This window comes from Macrobrachium nipponense, chromosome 16, assembly GCF_015104395.2.
Source record: "Macrobrachium nipponense isolate FS-2020 chromosome 16, ASM1510439v2, whole genome shotgun sequence".
Taxonomy (NCBI): Eukaryota; Metazoa; Arthropoda; class Malacostraca; order Decapoda; family Palaemonidae; genus Macrobrachium; species Macrobrachium nipponense.
The window spans coordinates 33,042,095-33,058,377 of record NC_087209.1 but is presented as its reverse complement, the minus strand read 5'-3'; the positions used below and the strand labels follow the sequence as shown (position 1 = coordinate 33,058,377).

The window sequence follows — 16,283 nt, the reverse complement described above, 5'->3', positions numbered from 1 at the left end:
ATGCAAACACACCAATGTACTAGAAAGTACTCTTAGAGAAATGTTCTGTAAAGTTTACTGGATCTGATCGTCATAAGAGTTCACAGAAAGGAAACTGTGCTACGAGAATCTAGGAGTCATGACTACGATTTACCTCAAAACTGGCGTCATAGTCTTATCCTAGAAATGGTTATTCATCTCACAAAATTTGACGCTTCGAAATGAAATCATTCAAAAGTTGCAGCAAGCATATGATGCTATTATAATTATTTCAGTAATTGAAGCCTATTCACATGGAAAAAGCACACCAAAGGGGCCATTGACTTGATGTTCAAGCTTCCAAATAATATTGGTTTCAACTTCCAATTGCAGACGCTACACTGCACCAGTAACTGATCATGATACAGAGCCAGTGATTTTTCACCATCCAAGGAGAGATGCGAACCAGCGACATTTGGGTGGCATGCCACGACACTAACTACTATACCAGCCAATCCGGATTCTCAATAGTCTCAAGTTATTGTTATGTTTGTTTGTTGTTTGTATGGTGTTTTTATTTAGCAACGGGACCAACGGCTTTGCGTGACTTCCGAACCGGTATCAGGACAACTGCCCCCGGGACAACTGCCCCCAGGACAATTGCCCCCCGACAACTGCCCCCGGGAAAATCGCCCCCGTAGGACTACTGCCCCCGGGAAAATTGCCCCCGTAAAACCACTGGATAATTAGCCCCTGACAAATTTAAAAAATAATTGTAGCTATTTCTGGAATTTATTACCATTTACGTAATTACTTTATAGGAATTTCTTGAGTAACTATTTAAGAAAACAATTCTTCATAGAAAAATGGTAGTTAATACGAACAATTAATGTTTTATTATTATTAATAAAAATACATAAGAACTATTAAAACCAATGTTTTATTAATGTTAATAAAAATACATGATTTAAAAAGATAACATTATATACTAAAATTTGTACATAGATAAGTTGCAAAAATATTGAAAAAGGATTTAAAAACTAGAATTTTAAATTGTGGGCTATGTATCTCAAAAATTCCAATACGTCGCGGTTCTCAAAGTCTTGCACAATGTTTGCTATTCTTATGCTAGAATCCTGATAGCGTTTCGGCAAGTATTTGATTGATTATGACGCTGGATAGTGCCTGTTCTCTCTTCAACACCCCCAGAAATTTCCATATATTTGGATGAAATGACGTAACGCTTGCTTGCATATGGTTATGCCAGCCTTCTAAAGCGTTGTTTGTTCGAGGTAAATCTTCAACAAACAGAGTATACATACTCCACATGCTTACAGGGAAACGGTGGCTGTCTCCTTGTATGTCGACGTCTTCTGCCGATATATGTATCCTCAAAATAATCTATTATAGCATCAGCCTCAGGTGGCAACGTCTCTTGTAGTTTCTCAAACGCTTCAATAACTTTTTCTGGGGGAACAAACGCTAAAGCAGGAATCATACGTATTTTCAGGGAAAAATCGGCGTCGGTTTGGTATTTAGTTTGGAGACCTTCATTTTGCACCTTACGGTATATGCTTTGAGATAAGTGGTAAAAACATCCTTTAACGGTTACGTTGGGGAAGATCTCTTCAATAGCACTCCTAGCAGCTTGTTCAAAGTCTATTAGGAAGGTCTTGGGATTAAGTCTAGGATTTATAGTGAGGAGTTGTTGGTAGATATCTTCATATGTTGCTTGTTGTTTATTTGGTAGCAGAACATACACACACGGAATAACTCTTTCAGAAGTTAAGCAATGAATAGTGTACAATTGGTAAAATAACTCGGGTACAATCTTAAAGGTACCGTCTCCAAACCAATTATCTGATTTCTCCAGAAGGCTAATGTTTGTTGGTGTTGAAAATAAAAGGAGACGATGCTCTATCAATCCACTATCATAAAGAAGAAAATCTTCACCACTAGAAGTTTTCTTGTACTCGGAAGGAATGACCATGTCTGATAGGCTTGATGGGAAGGGATGGGGAGCACCAGCAGCTTGTTTGTAGCGCCTTATTGCACGACGAATATGTCTCACCGGTGGTAGTTGAGTTGCAGCACCACTTGATATCGACCCAACTATTATTTGCTGTGCAGTCTCTTCGGTAGTAATAGATTTAGCCTTTATTTCCTGTTGTACTAACGAGACTTCACGGCGGGGTTGGTCAACAGCATGGGTGTGAACATTTACATGGCCAACTACTTCATTTTCACAAACTTTTATTTTCGCTTTACAGTTATTATGGCGGCGTTTTTCACATTCATAAGATGTAACATTATTTGCCAATTCCTTCTGCTTCACATAGATGTATCCTTCGTAAATAAGCTTCATTTTGCCACGTTCACTTCGGACGAACTCCATGATGGGTGATGTTACTTCTTATATTTCTGAATAGTCACTGGATCCTTCTTACTTTTTTTCTTTTTTGTAAACATTTGTTTGACTATACAGTTGGCGATAACTTTCAGAAATTAACTAACTCGTACGACCGATTACCTAATTAGGAAATAACTACATAAATGGTAATAAATTTAGGGAATAGATAAAATTATTTCTTAAATGACCAATTATGTAATTAGGAAGAATATCTTCATAAATAGTTACTAAAAAGTAATTACGTAAATGGCAATAAATTCCAAAGCATTTGTCCAGAAGGCAGTGGTTTTACGGGGGCAATTTTCCCGGGGGCAGTTGTCGGGGGGCAATTGTCCTGGGGGCAGTTGTCCCGGGGGCAGTTGTCCTAGAACCTTCCGAACCACGTCGAGAGTGAACTCCTATCACCAGAAATCTCTCACCCCTCAGTGGAATGCCTGAGAAACGAACTCGCGGCCACCGAGGTGGCACGCCAACACCATACCGACCACGCCACTGAGCTGTTATTACTATGGCTCTTATTGGATCATCCTGGTGTCATAAATTGCGTATATGAATTTACGCTTGCAGTGACAGTGGGCTCGTGAACCTACATTTCGGGAGTTGTCACATACAGCGGTTATTTTGTAGTTTTCTGTAAAAGAAAACTATTGTGTCGGCTTCGTCTGTACGTCCGCCCTCAATCTTAAAAACTACTGAGGCTAGAGGGCTGCAAACTGGGAAGTTGATCATCCACCTCCAATCATCAAACATACCCAATTACAGCCCTCTAGCCTCGGTGGTTTTTATTTTATTTAAGGTTAAAATTAGCAATAATCGTAGCTACTTCTGGCAGCGCTATAGGCACCAACAACAAAGGGCACCACCGAACCGTGGCTGAAGTCACTACCGGACCGAAAGAACTTCGGCGCATTCCTTACTTTCTTTTTTTTACAGAATAACAATCGGTTATCCTAGGGAAAGAGGGAACTCCTGTCTGTGACGACTCCGAGATGTAGAGACACGTGTGACCCACTGGTTCTGGACGGGATTCTTAGCCTTCAGCAAATGCTCTCTGACAGTCAATGATTATCTCCCATTTAAGAAGTGACCTGACCCAAATTTCTAAACGTTGCTTGTTGGGATGTGGCTGTTATTTCAATCGCAAAAGAGTTTCACTTTTAGGTTTTATAAGGTTTCTGTAAAAGAAAACTACCGAGATGCCATCATCTGTCCGTCCACGCTTTTTCTGTCTGCCCTCAGACTTTGCAAACTACAGAGGCTACAAGGCTGCAAATTGGTATATTGATCATCCACCCTCCAATCATCAAACATACAAAATTGCAGCCCTTTAGCCTCAGTAGTTTTTATTGTATTTAAGATTAAAGTTATCTATGATCGTGTTTCTGGCACGGCCGGCTGAGAGCTTCATGGGCCGTGGCTCATACAGCATTATACCGAGACCACCGAAAGATAGATCTATTTTCGGTGGCCTTGAGTATATGCTGTACAGAAAACTCGACTGCGCTGAAGAAACTTCGGCGCATTTGTTACTTTTATTTTCTTGTACATATATTTTCTAGTGCGATGGACTTTAAGAATATATTTTAACGCGTAATTCTATTTCATGCTTGTATCCATTTATAGAAATAGGAGCTTCTGTTCTAATTATATCTGGCATTTGCTAGTGGTCACCCATTCAAGCACTAACCGTACCAAGTTTTCCGGAACTTTGCTGATCGACGGACGAAAGTGCAGAAAATACAATACAGCATGATATGATGCCACAAACAATAAAAGAGAAATGTCCATAAACCTGAGACTGAAGGACTACTTAGTATCTTATCAACGAACAGTGTGATAGACAGTAATAACAATTATTCCGCGGGAGACTAAGAGAGTAAATTACTCATAAAAGATGATGTTCATTCAACACCAAACTGAATAAGCTAATTTCATAAATTCATCAACATTTAAGTTTTTAGCGTGAAACCTTCACCCTCATTTTGATTATCGACGAGACACTGAATGGACTAATATTTCACAATGAGTTATTTCCCCTTCACATGGGCCGTAAGTACTTTGAATAGCCTCTTCTCTCACTCTCTCTCTCTCCCTCTCTCTTAACACACCCACAAACAATATATATACAATATATATATATATATATATATATATATATATATATATATATATGTGTGTGTGTGTGTGTGTGTGTGTGTGTAAATATATATTATATATGATATGTATGTATGTATGTATGTATATATATATATATATATATATATATATATATATATATATATAATGTAAATAATTCATACATATGTAATACATTTATATACATACATACATGTATATAGATAGATAGATGGCTAGATAGATATATATAAATATATTAATATGATAATGATAATGATAATGATAAGTAATGATAAGATAATGATAATAATAATAATAATAATAATAATAATAATAATAATAATAATAATGTTGGAACAAATCCACAGTTATATATGGGTACATATTTTTGAAGATAAAACTATACAGAGAGCGTTGGGAAATATGCTCGATTCCCCTTTTCATTCTAGTGCGGTGATGTAAAACCATTAACCGGGTAAACATAAAAGGACTCAAACCAAGCGAAGCTATTTTAATAAACTAAGGAACTGGTCGTCCAACACACATAGAACATGCAGTACCGTCGTTCTATGGTGAAAAAGACGTCACATCGAACAAAGTTCGTCCGTGTGGACTGAGCCTTATGTCCTGTCCACACTACAGACATGCCCGTCGGGCACTTCCAGCTGTTCATATTTTCTCTCGCTTCTAAAGCAGTGTTACCAGACAATCGCATCGTTCTAGCTCCATATTCCGTCTGTCAGTACCATAGTGGAAAGGGTTGTGGGAACAGTGTTTGCCCATCGGGCAGTGCCAGTTAGTGTGGACATGACCTTAGTTTATAAACAGCTTCGCTTGGTTTGAGTCCTTTTACGTTTACTTGGCCAGTGGTATTACATCACAGCGCCAGACTGAAAAGGGAAATCGAACAGATTCCCGAACGCTCTCTGTACAGCTTCATCTTCAAATATATGGACCCATACATAACTGTGGATTTGTTTCTCTATTTCAAGACTCTTGCCATTATGAGTGTTCTCTAGAAATAATAATAATAATAATAATAATAATAATAATAATAATAATAATAATAATAATAATAATAATAATTTTCTGTTTTACCGTCATAATATATATCTGTAATAATAATAATAATAATAATAATAATAATAATAATAATAATAATAATAATAATAATAATAATAATAATAATAATAATAATAATATAAGCAGGAAGCAGACCTTCTCGGATACATGTCTTATTACAAAGAATGGCTGAGTTAACTGAATTTATCTTACAAAGAATTTTCTCTTTTTCTGATAATTCGTCTCTCATAATCCACGAGACTGCAAATGTAATTGGTTTAGCTAAATTCATGGTGTTATTCTGGTATTTTGAATGTCAATGTGTGGTATTATTACCAGGCCTTGACATTCAAAATACCACAATAACACCATGAATATAAGCAAATTACTTAAGTGTCGCGGATTATGAAAGACGAATTATCAGAAAAATAGAGAAAATTCTTTGTTAGATAAATTCAGTTAACTCAGCCATTCTTTTTAATAAGACATGTATCCGAGAAGGTCTGCTTCCTGCTTATATTATTATTTTATTATTATTATTATTCCAGATATATAATTAAGAGGGTAAAACAGAAAATTCTTTGTAAGATAAATTCAGTTAACTCAATCATTCTTTTTAATAATAATATTTTCATCCCAAAAATAGAACACACTTGGTACTCAATACGAAAGCCTTTAGTACGGCAACTCCAGTAAAACCTGACCCAATTAAGTCAAAATAAAAGAACCACACCGTTGAACTGCGGAAACACAATTTTGAAACTAGCGAATAAAAAGGCTCTGGATAATACATCAATATCAGACATTTAGATCGAGTTAACCACGGCCTTCCCGTCTACGTCAGGATGATTGAAAGACCATCCGTCGCGCGGGTTCGGGCATATACGGGTCCGTCCGTGAGCGAAGCCACGATTTCAGGATAGGGGACAAATTCCTTCGTACAGATTTCGTTGCCATTTACTACCATTAATCACTGCTGATGCTTTAGCACTGGTTTTCAATTGCATAATATGCAGTGTAGCGATCTGGTGTCCATTTAATGAAGATTTGATTCGTCCTCTCAGACCACATGACTCGGAAGGGAATAGTGGACATGAGAGTATTTTTACTAGAACAGTAAATTGCCTATTTGGAAGTGACATCCATGGGGAGCAGAGATATTTAAGTAGTGTTCTTTTTACTCTGAAATCTGCCAGCATGTATGCTCTTGTAACCAATTTGTTTGTATGGTGTTTTTACGTTCTATGGAACCTGTGGTTATTCAGCAACGGGACCTACGGCTTTACGTGACTTCCGAACCACGTCGAGAGTGAACTTCTATCACCAGAAATACACATATCTCGCTCCTCAATGGAATGCCCGAGAATCGAAGTCGCAGCCACAGAGGTTGAACGCCAACACCATACCGACTACGCCACTGAGGCGCTGCTCTTGTAACTAAGGTGCTTATACTTAGCCTCAAAAACTTACTCAAGTGCAGAATGGAATGAAGAAAAATAACTTTCAAGTATATGCTTATTTGGAAAGCCATCAAATATATTTGCTTTTATGCCTAAGTCTATGCATAGGCTTCGACATACTAGTTGCCACTCCCACTGAAAGTTAGAGTATTAAGATCTGCAGTGGTCAGGAAAAAGAAAGTTTCCTTATTTTCCCATTCCGCTATAATCAAACTTCTTTTTTTGCTTCATTTTTGCTTGTGCTGCGGCGCATCATTAATTCTCTCTCTCTCTCTCTCTCTCTGCAATGAATTTGGTTTTCCCTCCTGAAACCACCTACGAGGGAATCCCAACTCGTTTTCAAGCTCGGTTCCTCGTCCCCACCCCTCTCCCAGCAACCCCCTCTTTCCCATCTTGACACTTGGCTCTTCCTTAATGTCTCATGGGGTAATCCCAACATATGTTGTTGGGTAATCACCCCCTCTCTCAACTCATTATAAATAAATATAAACATATATATCATAAATTGAGAGAGAGAGAGAGAGAGAGAGAGAGAGAGAGAGAGAGAGAGAGAGAATGCCAGCTGGCAAGTTGGCATTTCCCTGTGAAACTCGAGAAATAAGTTTCACAAAGAGAGAGCGGAGGGAGACAAAGTTTGGAATGCTTAACAGCTTGAAAACAACTTGAGATTCCCTCATATATATTAATATATATATATATATATATATATCTAGTATATATTATTTATAAATATCAATAATATTATTAAATTATATATATATATATCTATTATATATAGTATACTATATATTATATATACTAGCTGACCAACCAGGCACTGCCCGGGAAATCTCCAATTGCAACTGATAAACTCTCTCTCACATTCCTGTTAAGATAGTTGCTTCTCACCCCTCCTACTGGGGGCTGAACTTGGACTTAAAGGGCTTCAGGAGTGTTAGTATTCTTCTCAGCGACCTTGAAAACTATGGGTTAGACACTAATATCTGTCGTTTTTGGTTATTTTTACATTTCACCCCGTTCCCACCCGCTCCCACAGATACCTCAAAAACTGAGGATTAGACATTAATATTTGTCATTTTCTTATATTTCTTACATTCCCCCCCCCTCCCCTCCCCACAACACCCCCACCCCCTTGTTGGTGCCAGTGATGTCTTGACCTAACGGTGTTTATTCCCAGATGGTAAGTATTAAGTATACCAAGTTTGGTTCAATTTGCTCAATGCGTTTCAAAGTGTATGTGGAACACACACATACATACATCCATTCACACACACACATTATATAATGAGAGAGAGAGAGAGAGAGATGGGATTACCAAACAACATATGTTGGGATTAGCCCATGAAGCATAGAGACGTGCATATGTGTTAAAAGGGGAAAGAGGAGGTTGTTGGGATGGGGTGGCGGGGGTGGGGAGAAACAGAATTGGGAATACCATTGCGCTTGAAAACAAGGTGGAATCCCCTCGAATGAAGTATTAGGGGTAAAAAACAAATTTATTGCGGCAGAGAGAGAGAGAGAGAGAGAGAGAGAGAGAAATTGATGACGTGCAGCACCACAAGCAAAAACTGAGCGAACAAAGTTAAGTTTGATTGAGCGAAATAGGACAAATAAGTAACTTTATTTTTTCTGACCATTTCAGGCATTCTTACCCAACTTTCAGTAGGAGTACCAACTAGCATGTCGAAATCTATGCAAAGTTAGGCATAATAGCAAATTATTCTTTCTACTGCACTTGAGTAAGTTTTTGAGCTGTAAGTATAAGCTTGGTTAAAAGAGCGCATGTGCGGAGTAGTTTCTAGAGTAAAAAAGTAAAACATGAAAATATACAAAACTCTCCGTTCCCCACAGACGTAACTTTCAAACTGGCAGTTACATTAGTAAATAAATACTGTCCCCCAATACATCGCAGTTTTTGCAGTTCTCACAAAAATACTCGCATGTTCTCCATTCCACTTCAGAGTTATATGGTCTGATAAGACAAATCAAATCCTCATTAATGGACACCAGATTACATATATTATATACATACATATATATATAGTATATATATATATATATATATATATATATATATATATATATATATACACGCAAGTTACGAATGCCCAAAAATGGCTGGGGAAAAAATACACAAAACTTTGACGAGATTCTTTGTCATGCAACACGCTCAAAACGTAAGGCATTTCAAGACAAAGCGAAAGAAATAAAATATATATATATATATATATATTTCCCATTCAAAATTTTTAGAATTGCAGACAAGGGCAGATGCTGTATGATCAGCAAAAACGAGTATTAACAAACTGTAAAGTCCTCAATTTAGTATCTTAGAAAAATCTACAAACAATACTGCGAGATAAATGGTCTCCAATGTTATAAATTCCCCAAGCGTTCATTAAGAAGGTATTTTACTAATATAACAAAGTGCTAATCAATATAATTTCTTACCTAATTCACTCCGTATGCTGGTTGAGAAACCCACTTGAGGGTAGCAGGACAAGAGATACGCCGTCACCAAGACCAGTGATGGCCACTTCTTCCACTCGCCCATTATCTATGCAGCAGCAACAATCCTGGTGCGAGGAAAGTAAGTCAACGTTAGTTGTGGAGGGGGACGCTAGAAAAATCCTTATTTTCCTCTTCTTAAGTAAATGACTCTGATACAGATTTAACGGATAAATGCTTAGAAATTTTACTACGTTAGTATTTGACGAATGAGCAAAGATACTCTCCGTTGTGTTAAGTAAGCATACACACACACACACACACACACACACACACATATATATATATATATATATATATATATATATATACATACATAAATATATATATATATATATATATATATGTGTGTGTATATATATATATGTTATGTACGTAAGTATATGTATGCTTATATAAAAATAAAATTCCAACTCAGCGTTACTACTTTCCCTATGTAAACCAAACGAGCCATTTCGAAAAGCTAGTCACATCTATATTCCACTAATTACTACTAATAATAGAATAAGTAAAAGTCATAACATGAATGGTCAGGCTTCTAACTACCACTTTATTACAGCATAACACTAGATGAATCTTCCTGAAGAACTTTGCTAAATTTTCACATTATAAAACATATAAGCTACCCACCAATGCTACATACAACTGACTCAGAGAACACGAAGAAAATAAGGTAATATCATTTGTATACAAGCAACACACACACACACACACACACACACACACACACACACATATATATATATATATATAATATATATATATATAAAAAATATAATTAATGATATATATATAATATATATATATAATGTATATATATATATATATATATATATATATATATATATATAAACATTAATGTCTTTACTGTAATACAACAGTATAATATGAAGATAAAAGGCCCATAGAACACTATTCGAACGTTGCAACCGTATATATCGAGCACTTCGTTCTGCAGTAAGGTCTGTTGGTATGCAGGTGATTATTTACCCAAAAGAAGGGTGGAAATTAAACTATTCTCTGTTGTTTTTTTACCTCATTAACCCCCGTCTGGCGACACGTCCGGTGGTCGTATTTTCTGGAACACCTGCTGGAGAAGAGGTCTAAAACTCGTCAATGTCATCCGATTTCCAATGTCCTGACAGGTTCATTTTTATGGTCTTTTATCTTCAAATATATATATATATATATATATATATATATATATATATATATATATATATATATATATATATATACATACATATATACATACATATATATATATATCATACATACATATATCATACATACATATATATATATAGTATATATATATATATATATATATATATAACTATTTCTTAACGTTTTTCCATGTACACAGTATTTTGACTCATATTCAGCTTCTTTAAATGGACTTACTTTCCCCTTCAGCGCAATAAAATCATGACATAAACCTCTAGTGTTCATGAACTTCAATCTTCTTGTGACTGTACTTGGCCAATGACGTATTTGAATCATTCGTTAAATCTTGCATTCACGAAACTTCTTCATTGCGTAGAAAAGGTAAATTAGAATAATTATAAGTGACACCTGTAGTGTCAGACAATGAGACTTGACAGTCGAGACGAAAAATCATGGTTCAAGTTTAAAATCGAGCCAGTTGCGTGACAACAACAGGCAGTTTGAAAGTGCTAGACTACTCCAGCATTATTTTACACTCGGCTGTTCGTGAATGCAGTTTTAGTTTTGCTGTTCACTTCACGTCTTAGATATTATATGCCAAATCACTGTCTGTTTAGATTAACTGACTGTTAACAGGGCATAATGCTGGAAATGACTGTTGACTTAACCATTACGATTTGCCTAACCGTCAGCACCTTCTAAAGACGGAATGGAGTATCTAACACGAGAAAGAAATCCTTACCTCAAGCGAATCAGAGCTGAAGATCTCCTGTAGTATTTGCTGACTTGTCGGAGGGATTACACAACGTCAATGACGGCTGACAGTCAAGGCCGTTTGCCGGCAAGCCGTAGGATACAAGCAAGGCAAGTCATCAAGACAGGGTTTCGGAACTTTGGAGGATGGCTACGCTCATTGTCGTACACACTGACAAACCTGCTTCCTATTGATGGGGAAATAAAGTTTGTTTCCAAAGATTTTACTCATAAATAAGAAGGTGCACTCTTGTTTATTAAATTTTACTTCCTATGCAATAACGCGGAGAGTTTGTTAGCACATGTTCATGTTTATGATGTCTGGGTAACTGCACCTCACTGCCTGCCGCACGACTTTGTTTAGGTAAACAACAGTTCCCACAGCACTTGAGCAAGATTCCTGCATTTCATATACAGTATCATTTTAACTCAAACATTGCTTATTGTCATGCGGACAGTTACAATAGGACAAAATGTTTGGTCAATGACTATGCATTACACTTCTTGAAGTAGCCGTGCTGTGTACATTGCATTGAATAAATAACAGTTATTTCTTCATGCTATATCCTTCTCTCTCTCTCTCTCTCTCTCTCTCTCTCTCTCTCTCTCTCTCTCTCTCTCTCTCTCTCTCTCTCTCTTTCTCCTCCTCCTCCTGATCATTATCATCATCTCTTCATAGATAATCTCCGTCCAACAGGTGTTTTATAGTATTTTGGCAGTTCTCAATACAAAACTCATACTGTACTATTTACTTTCATATTCTTCCTTGAACTTGTGTCTTGAATTACTTCGACTTTTCTGAAGAAAAACTTCAGACTAAAATTCAGTGGAACAATCAAAGAACGAAAGTTTCATAGCCCCACCCATGTTTCTGAACGCCATAAACAACCCGATCCTCGCTCTTTCTAGAGAACTAGCAACACTTTGCGTCATGATGCAAAGAAAAACATAACTGCAAAACCGTGCAGTACGTCCTGTGATAGTGGGAATACGTTTTTGTAGATCCAGATGAATATTCATTCAGATCCGTATCAGTGTTTATTGTAAATCCAGACCAGTACTTTAACAGATTTATATCAGTGTTTTTGCAGCTGTAGATAAGTTCCTACACTTTCTTGGTGTCGCTCACGGATGAAACTTCTTTTTATTTTTAGAAGTTGGATCCAGATCAAGCAGGGGGAGATATACAACCATGAGAACTTACGAAACTCTTCTAATATCAAGCAACCAGTGCTATATCATAGTAGCTGTCTTATCTCCTACCATGAACTGACTCATCTCTGCTCTCTAGCTTGTATAATAAATATAACGGCCATGTGATTTTCGTAACGGGACAACTGGAATTCGAGCACCGACATTTTGGATTGCTGCTCATTATAACTTATATTATGGAATTGGGACACGGAATTTAGGCCAAAGGCCAAGGCCTGTTACCTAGGAGGTTATTCAACGTTGCAAGGAAAACTGAGAGTACAATGGTTTTAAGGTGCAACACGAGGAAAAACCTCGCTGTTGCACAATAGAGCAATTATTAGGAGAGGGTGGAAATGTGGGAAGGAAGATGGAAGAAAAAATATGAAAGGAGGTACAGTAAAAGGAAGAAAAGGGTTGCAGCTGGGGACAGATATGACATTGCAAATAATCTAAGGTAATGCCTACAGTGCACCACACGAGGTGCACTGATGGCTCTACCTGCCTACGGGGTATATTTATGGAATTGGCACAGCGATTTGGCGTGATCTGGGACAAATCTGATAAGCGCGTCACAGAAATAGACAACATACAAAAGTTTTCAATATACAAACTGGTGGTGTGGCCGGGAACTGAACCCCTCCCAGCAATAGTGAGGCAAAACTGACAGGTGTCACTTAAGGTGCGTTCACACGGTCGAACAATGTCCGACGGACAAACATTATTACCAATTAACAATTGTCTGCCGGTCTTTGCCTAGTGAGCAGAGTAAAAACAGTGGTATACAACCTCATCTGGTACCACAGTTTGTTGCCAGATCTACTTCCATCGTTTCAACGCTTATAACGTCATCCTGCTTCGCCTGTGATATGGTAACAATATTTGTCCGTCGGACATTGTTCGACCGTGTGAACGCACCTTTAGTAGGGGGACAGCCCCGTAGGAGGGTAATGCTCTCAGTGCACCTCATTCGGTGCATTGTAGGCATCACCTGAGGGTCTTTGCAGCGTCCCTTCGGCCTCTAGCTGCAACTACTTTCATTCCTTTTACTGTACTCCGTTCATATTCTCTTTCTTCCATCTTACTGTCCACTCTCTAACAATTGTTTCAGTGCAAGTGCAAGGTTTTCCTCCTGTTACGCCTTTCAAACCTTTTACTGTCAATTTCCGTTTCAGCGCAGAATGGCCTTAGTTGCCACAGTGCTTGGCATAATGCCAGAAATCTATATAACTCAAATCAAAGTAGGGGGACAGAGATACACGCAATAATTATTGCGTTTAAAATACGTGTATCTGTAATAAAATGTTTTAAAATCTGGTTTTAGTAACAGGTATATTTACTACTTCAACAGGATAAAAATAGGACCAGTAAGACTGACATTTTATTCTGAATATATTTCTGCCACATAATACACACTATTCTCTCAAGGACTAAGGTTAGGAATAAGTCATCGTTTTGGTCAAGACAGCCCAAGGCATCGAGTGTTGGACTTCTTCTCTCTCTCTCTCTCTCTCAATGCCTCCAAGTACAAACTACTCTGTACGCCTTACTTCTATGTACACAAACAACCATAATAGTAAATCTTTGGCATGAGATACATCTAAAATTACCATTACATCTATCCCCATTATCACTAACATCGTGTAACTACAGTTATTCAAATATAATCAGTATTATTTAGTTCAGTCACGTTGTAATCCGTATTGATTCGTCTAGCCGTTAATATAGGTATTCATATATAATTTATTCTTGTAGCAAAATATTTTCAATTTAATATACACATATAATTAGCATCTTATACACACGGCCCAACATATAACATTAGATTCTCCAATATGACATCTCAGTCTTCATTTATCTGAAGAAAAAAAAAATCGTTTTTCGTTTGAATCTTTTAAACCCAACATTAGTAAAACCTTAATTCCACTACTACCTTCCTAAAATATCTAAATGCTAATGCAGAATTACTTATACATTATATATCAGAATAATTTACGGCAGACATATTGGCACGAATTATATACAGAAACACACGGTTATAATGCAGTTGCTTCTTTTGTACAAATATAGTGCAATTGCAATAATCACTTCAAATGTTTACATCGTCACTGTTTTCCAAAATAAAAGTAGCGTTGCGCAGTCCGGTGCATTCCAGAGTCGTTGCTCCCTCGGCTACACATCATTGAAAAGGTCGGACAACAACTTCACGTTTTAATAGTATTCAGGCAACTCTGGTTTCACTAAAACATCAGACGGAACTTTTCACTGTTTGCTGTGCTTTGTGAGATCATGAGGTGGTTTATTATTCATTTGAATCTTGTATGTTTGTCTTACAGTTTCAGTCAAGTGAACATGTCTGTATAATTCAGCAGTCTGAAAAATTTCTTACAAAAGTCACAATCTGGTTTCAAAAGACAGCACGTTATATTATTTATTTAATAATCTTGTACATGAATAGCTTGCTTATGCTGCTCAAAATCTGTTTTAGCGCTGGCTACGATCTACGGTAATCTATGACTGATTTGAGAAATATAAAAAAGAAATTCAAAACATCAACATCAGTGCACCTAGAGTACAAGTGGCATTTAGATTATAACAAAAGTTTTGGTAAGTGAACAGGAAGCAAAAGACAAAAAATCAATGACATTATGTAATGAATTGATTTGACAATGAATGAGATTTGCGAGGTTAGATCTAAGGACGAACGCTCACAGGATGGACGAGTGAAACTGTTCACATAATTTTACTTATTATAAAAAATTAGGTACATAAAAGTCTTTTATCACAGCTCATAGCTAATGGCCATGGTCGATATAGGGCACAGAAATACCTTCATGAAGATACATAGGGCTTAAAATCAGACGTACAATGCTATGGACAGATAAGAATGCTCATCCAGGGGGCTTTTCCTCTCAATCTTCAGGAGACACGGTAATGACAGACCTTTGTCAAAATAAGATGACTTGCATTTTTCTGGGGAGCGAATATAAGCCACCGAAAGTATAAACAATGTCACATAAGGCCTAATCAGGTCCCTACCACTTGATCTGTTGAATAGAATTTCAATCTTGCACATCACAAACACAAATGCATATATATCTATAGATATATATACATATAAAATATTCCTACGTACGAATGAATTTAAGTGTGTTCTCTCCCTGATGCAAGCGTGAATGCATGGAACACAATGCATGAACAGAATGCTATTGTGTGTGCAAGCACACGCATCCAGAATCATAGAACCATATACACACAAACACATATATATATATAGCTCAACACAATTGTGTGACTACTTTTTGTACAAAAAGAAATCCGCTGAAAAAAAAAAAATTCTTTATCTTTAACCGTAGCAAAATTACATTACAAGTGAATAGTCATAATTATGCATTATGATAGAATTCCGATACCCTTTTATTTGAAGTGTTTATACTTCTCCATTCAAAAATAATCTGCTTTAAAACTATGCCCTCTTTTGTATATACTTACGTCAATAGATACATACATAAGTTTATCGTATATATATATATAAATATATATATATATATATATATATATATATATATATATATAAATAATCTATATAAACATATATCTATATATATATATATATATATATCTATATAGATATAGATATGTATATATAATATTAT

At 36.5% G+C, this 16,283-nt stretch overlaps 1 protein-coding gene across 1 annotated transcript in view; it reads right to left on the bottom strand.

Moving 5' to 3' along the window:
* The window catches only part of LOC135195646 (transferrin-like), a 58,691-nt gene extending 47,110 nt beyond the window's left edge, over window positions 1–11,581 (bottom strand). Inside the window, 2 exon segments of the mRNA XM_064222018.1 lie at window positions 9,460–9,584; window positions 11,426–11,581. Of these exon segments, the coding sequence (XP_064078088.1) occupies window positions 9,460–9,562 (103 nt within the window). The 5' untranslated portion in view covers window positions 9,563–9,584; window positions 11,426–11,581.
* Between the last annotated feature and the right edge of the window lie 4,702 nt (window positions 11,582–16,283).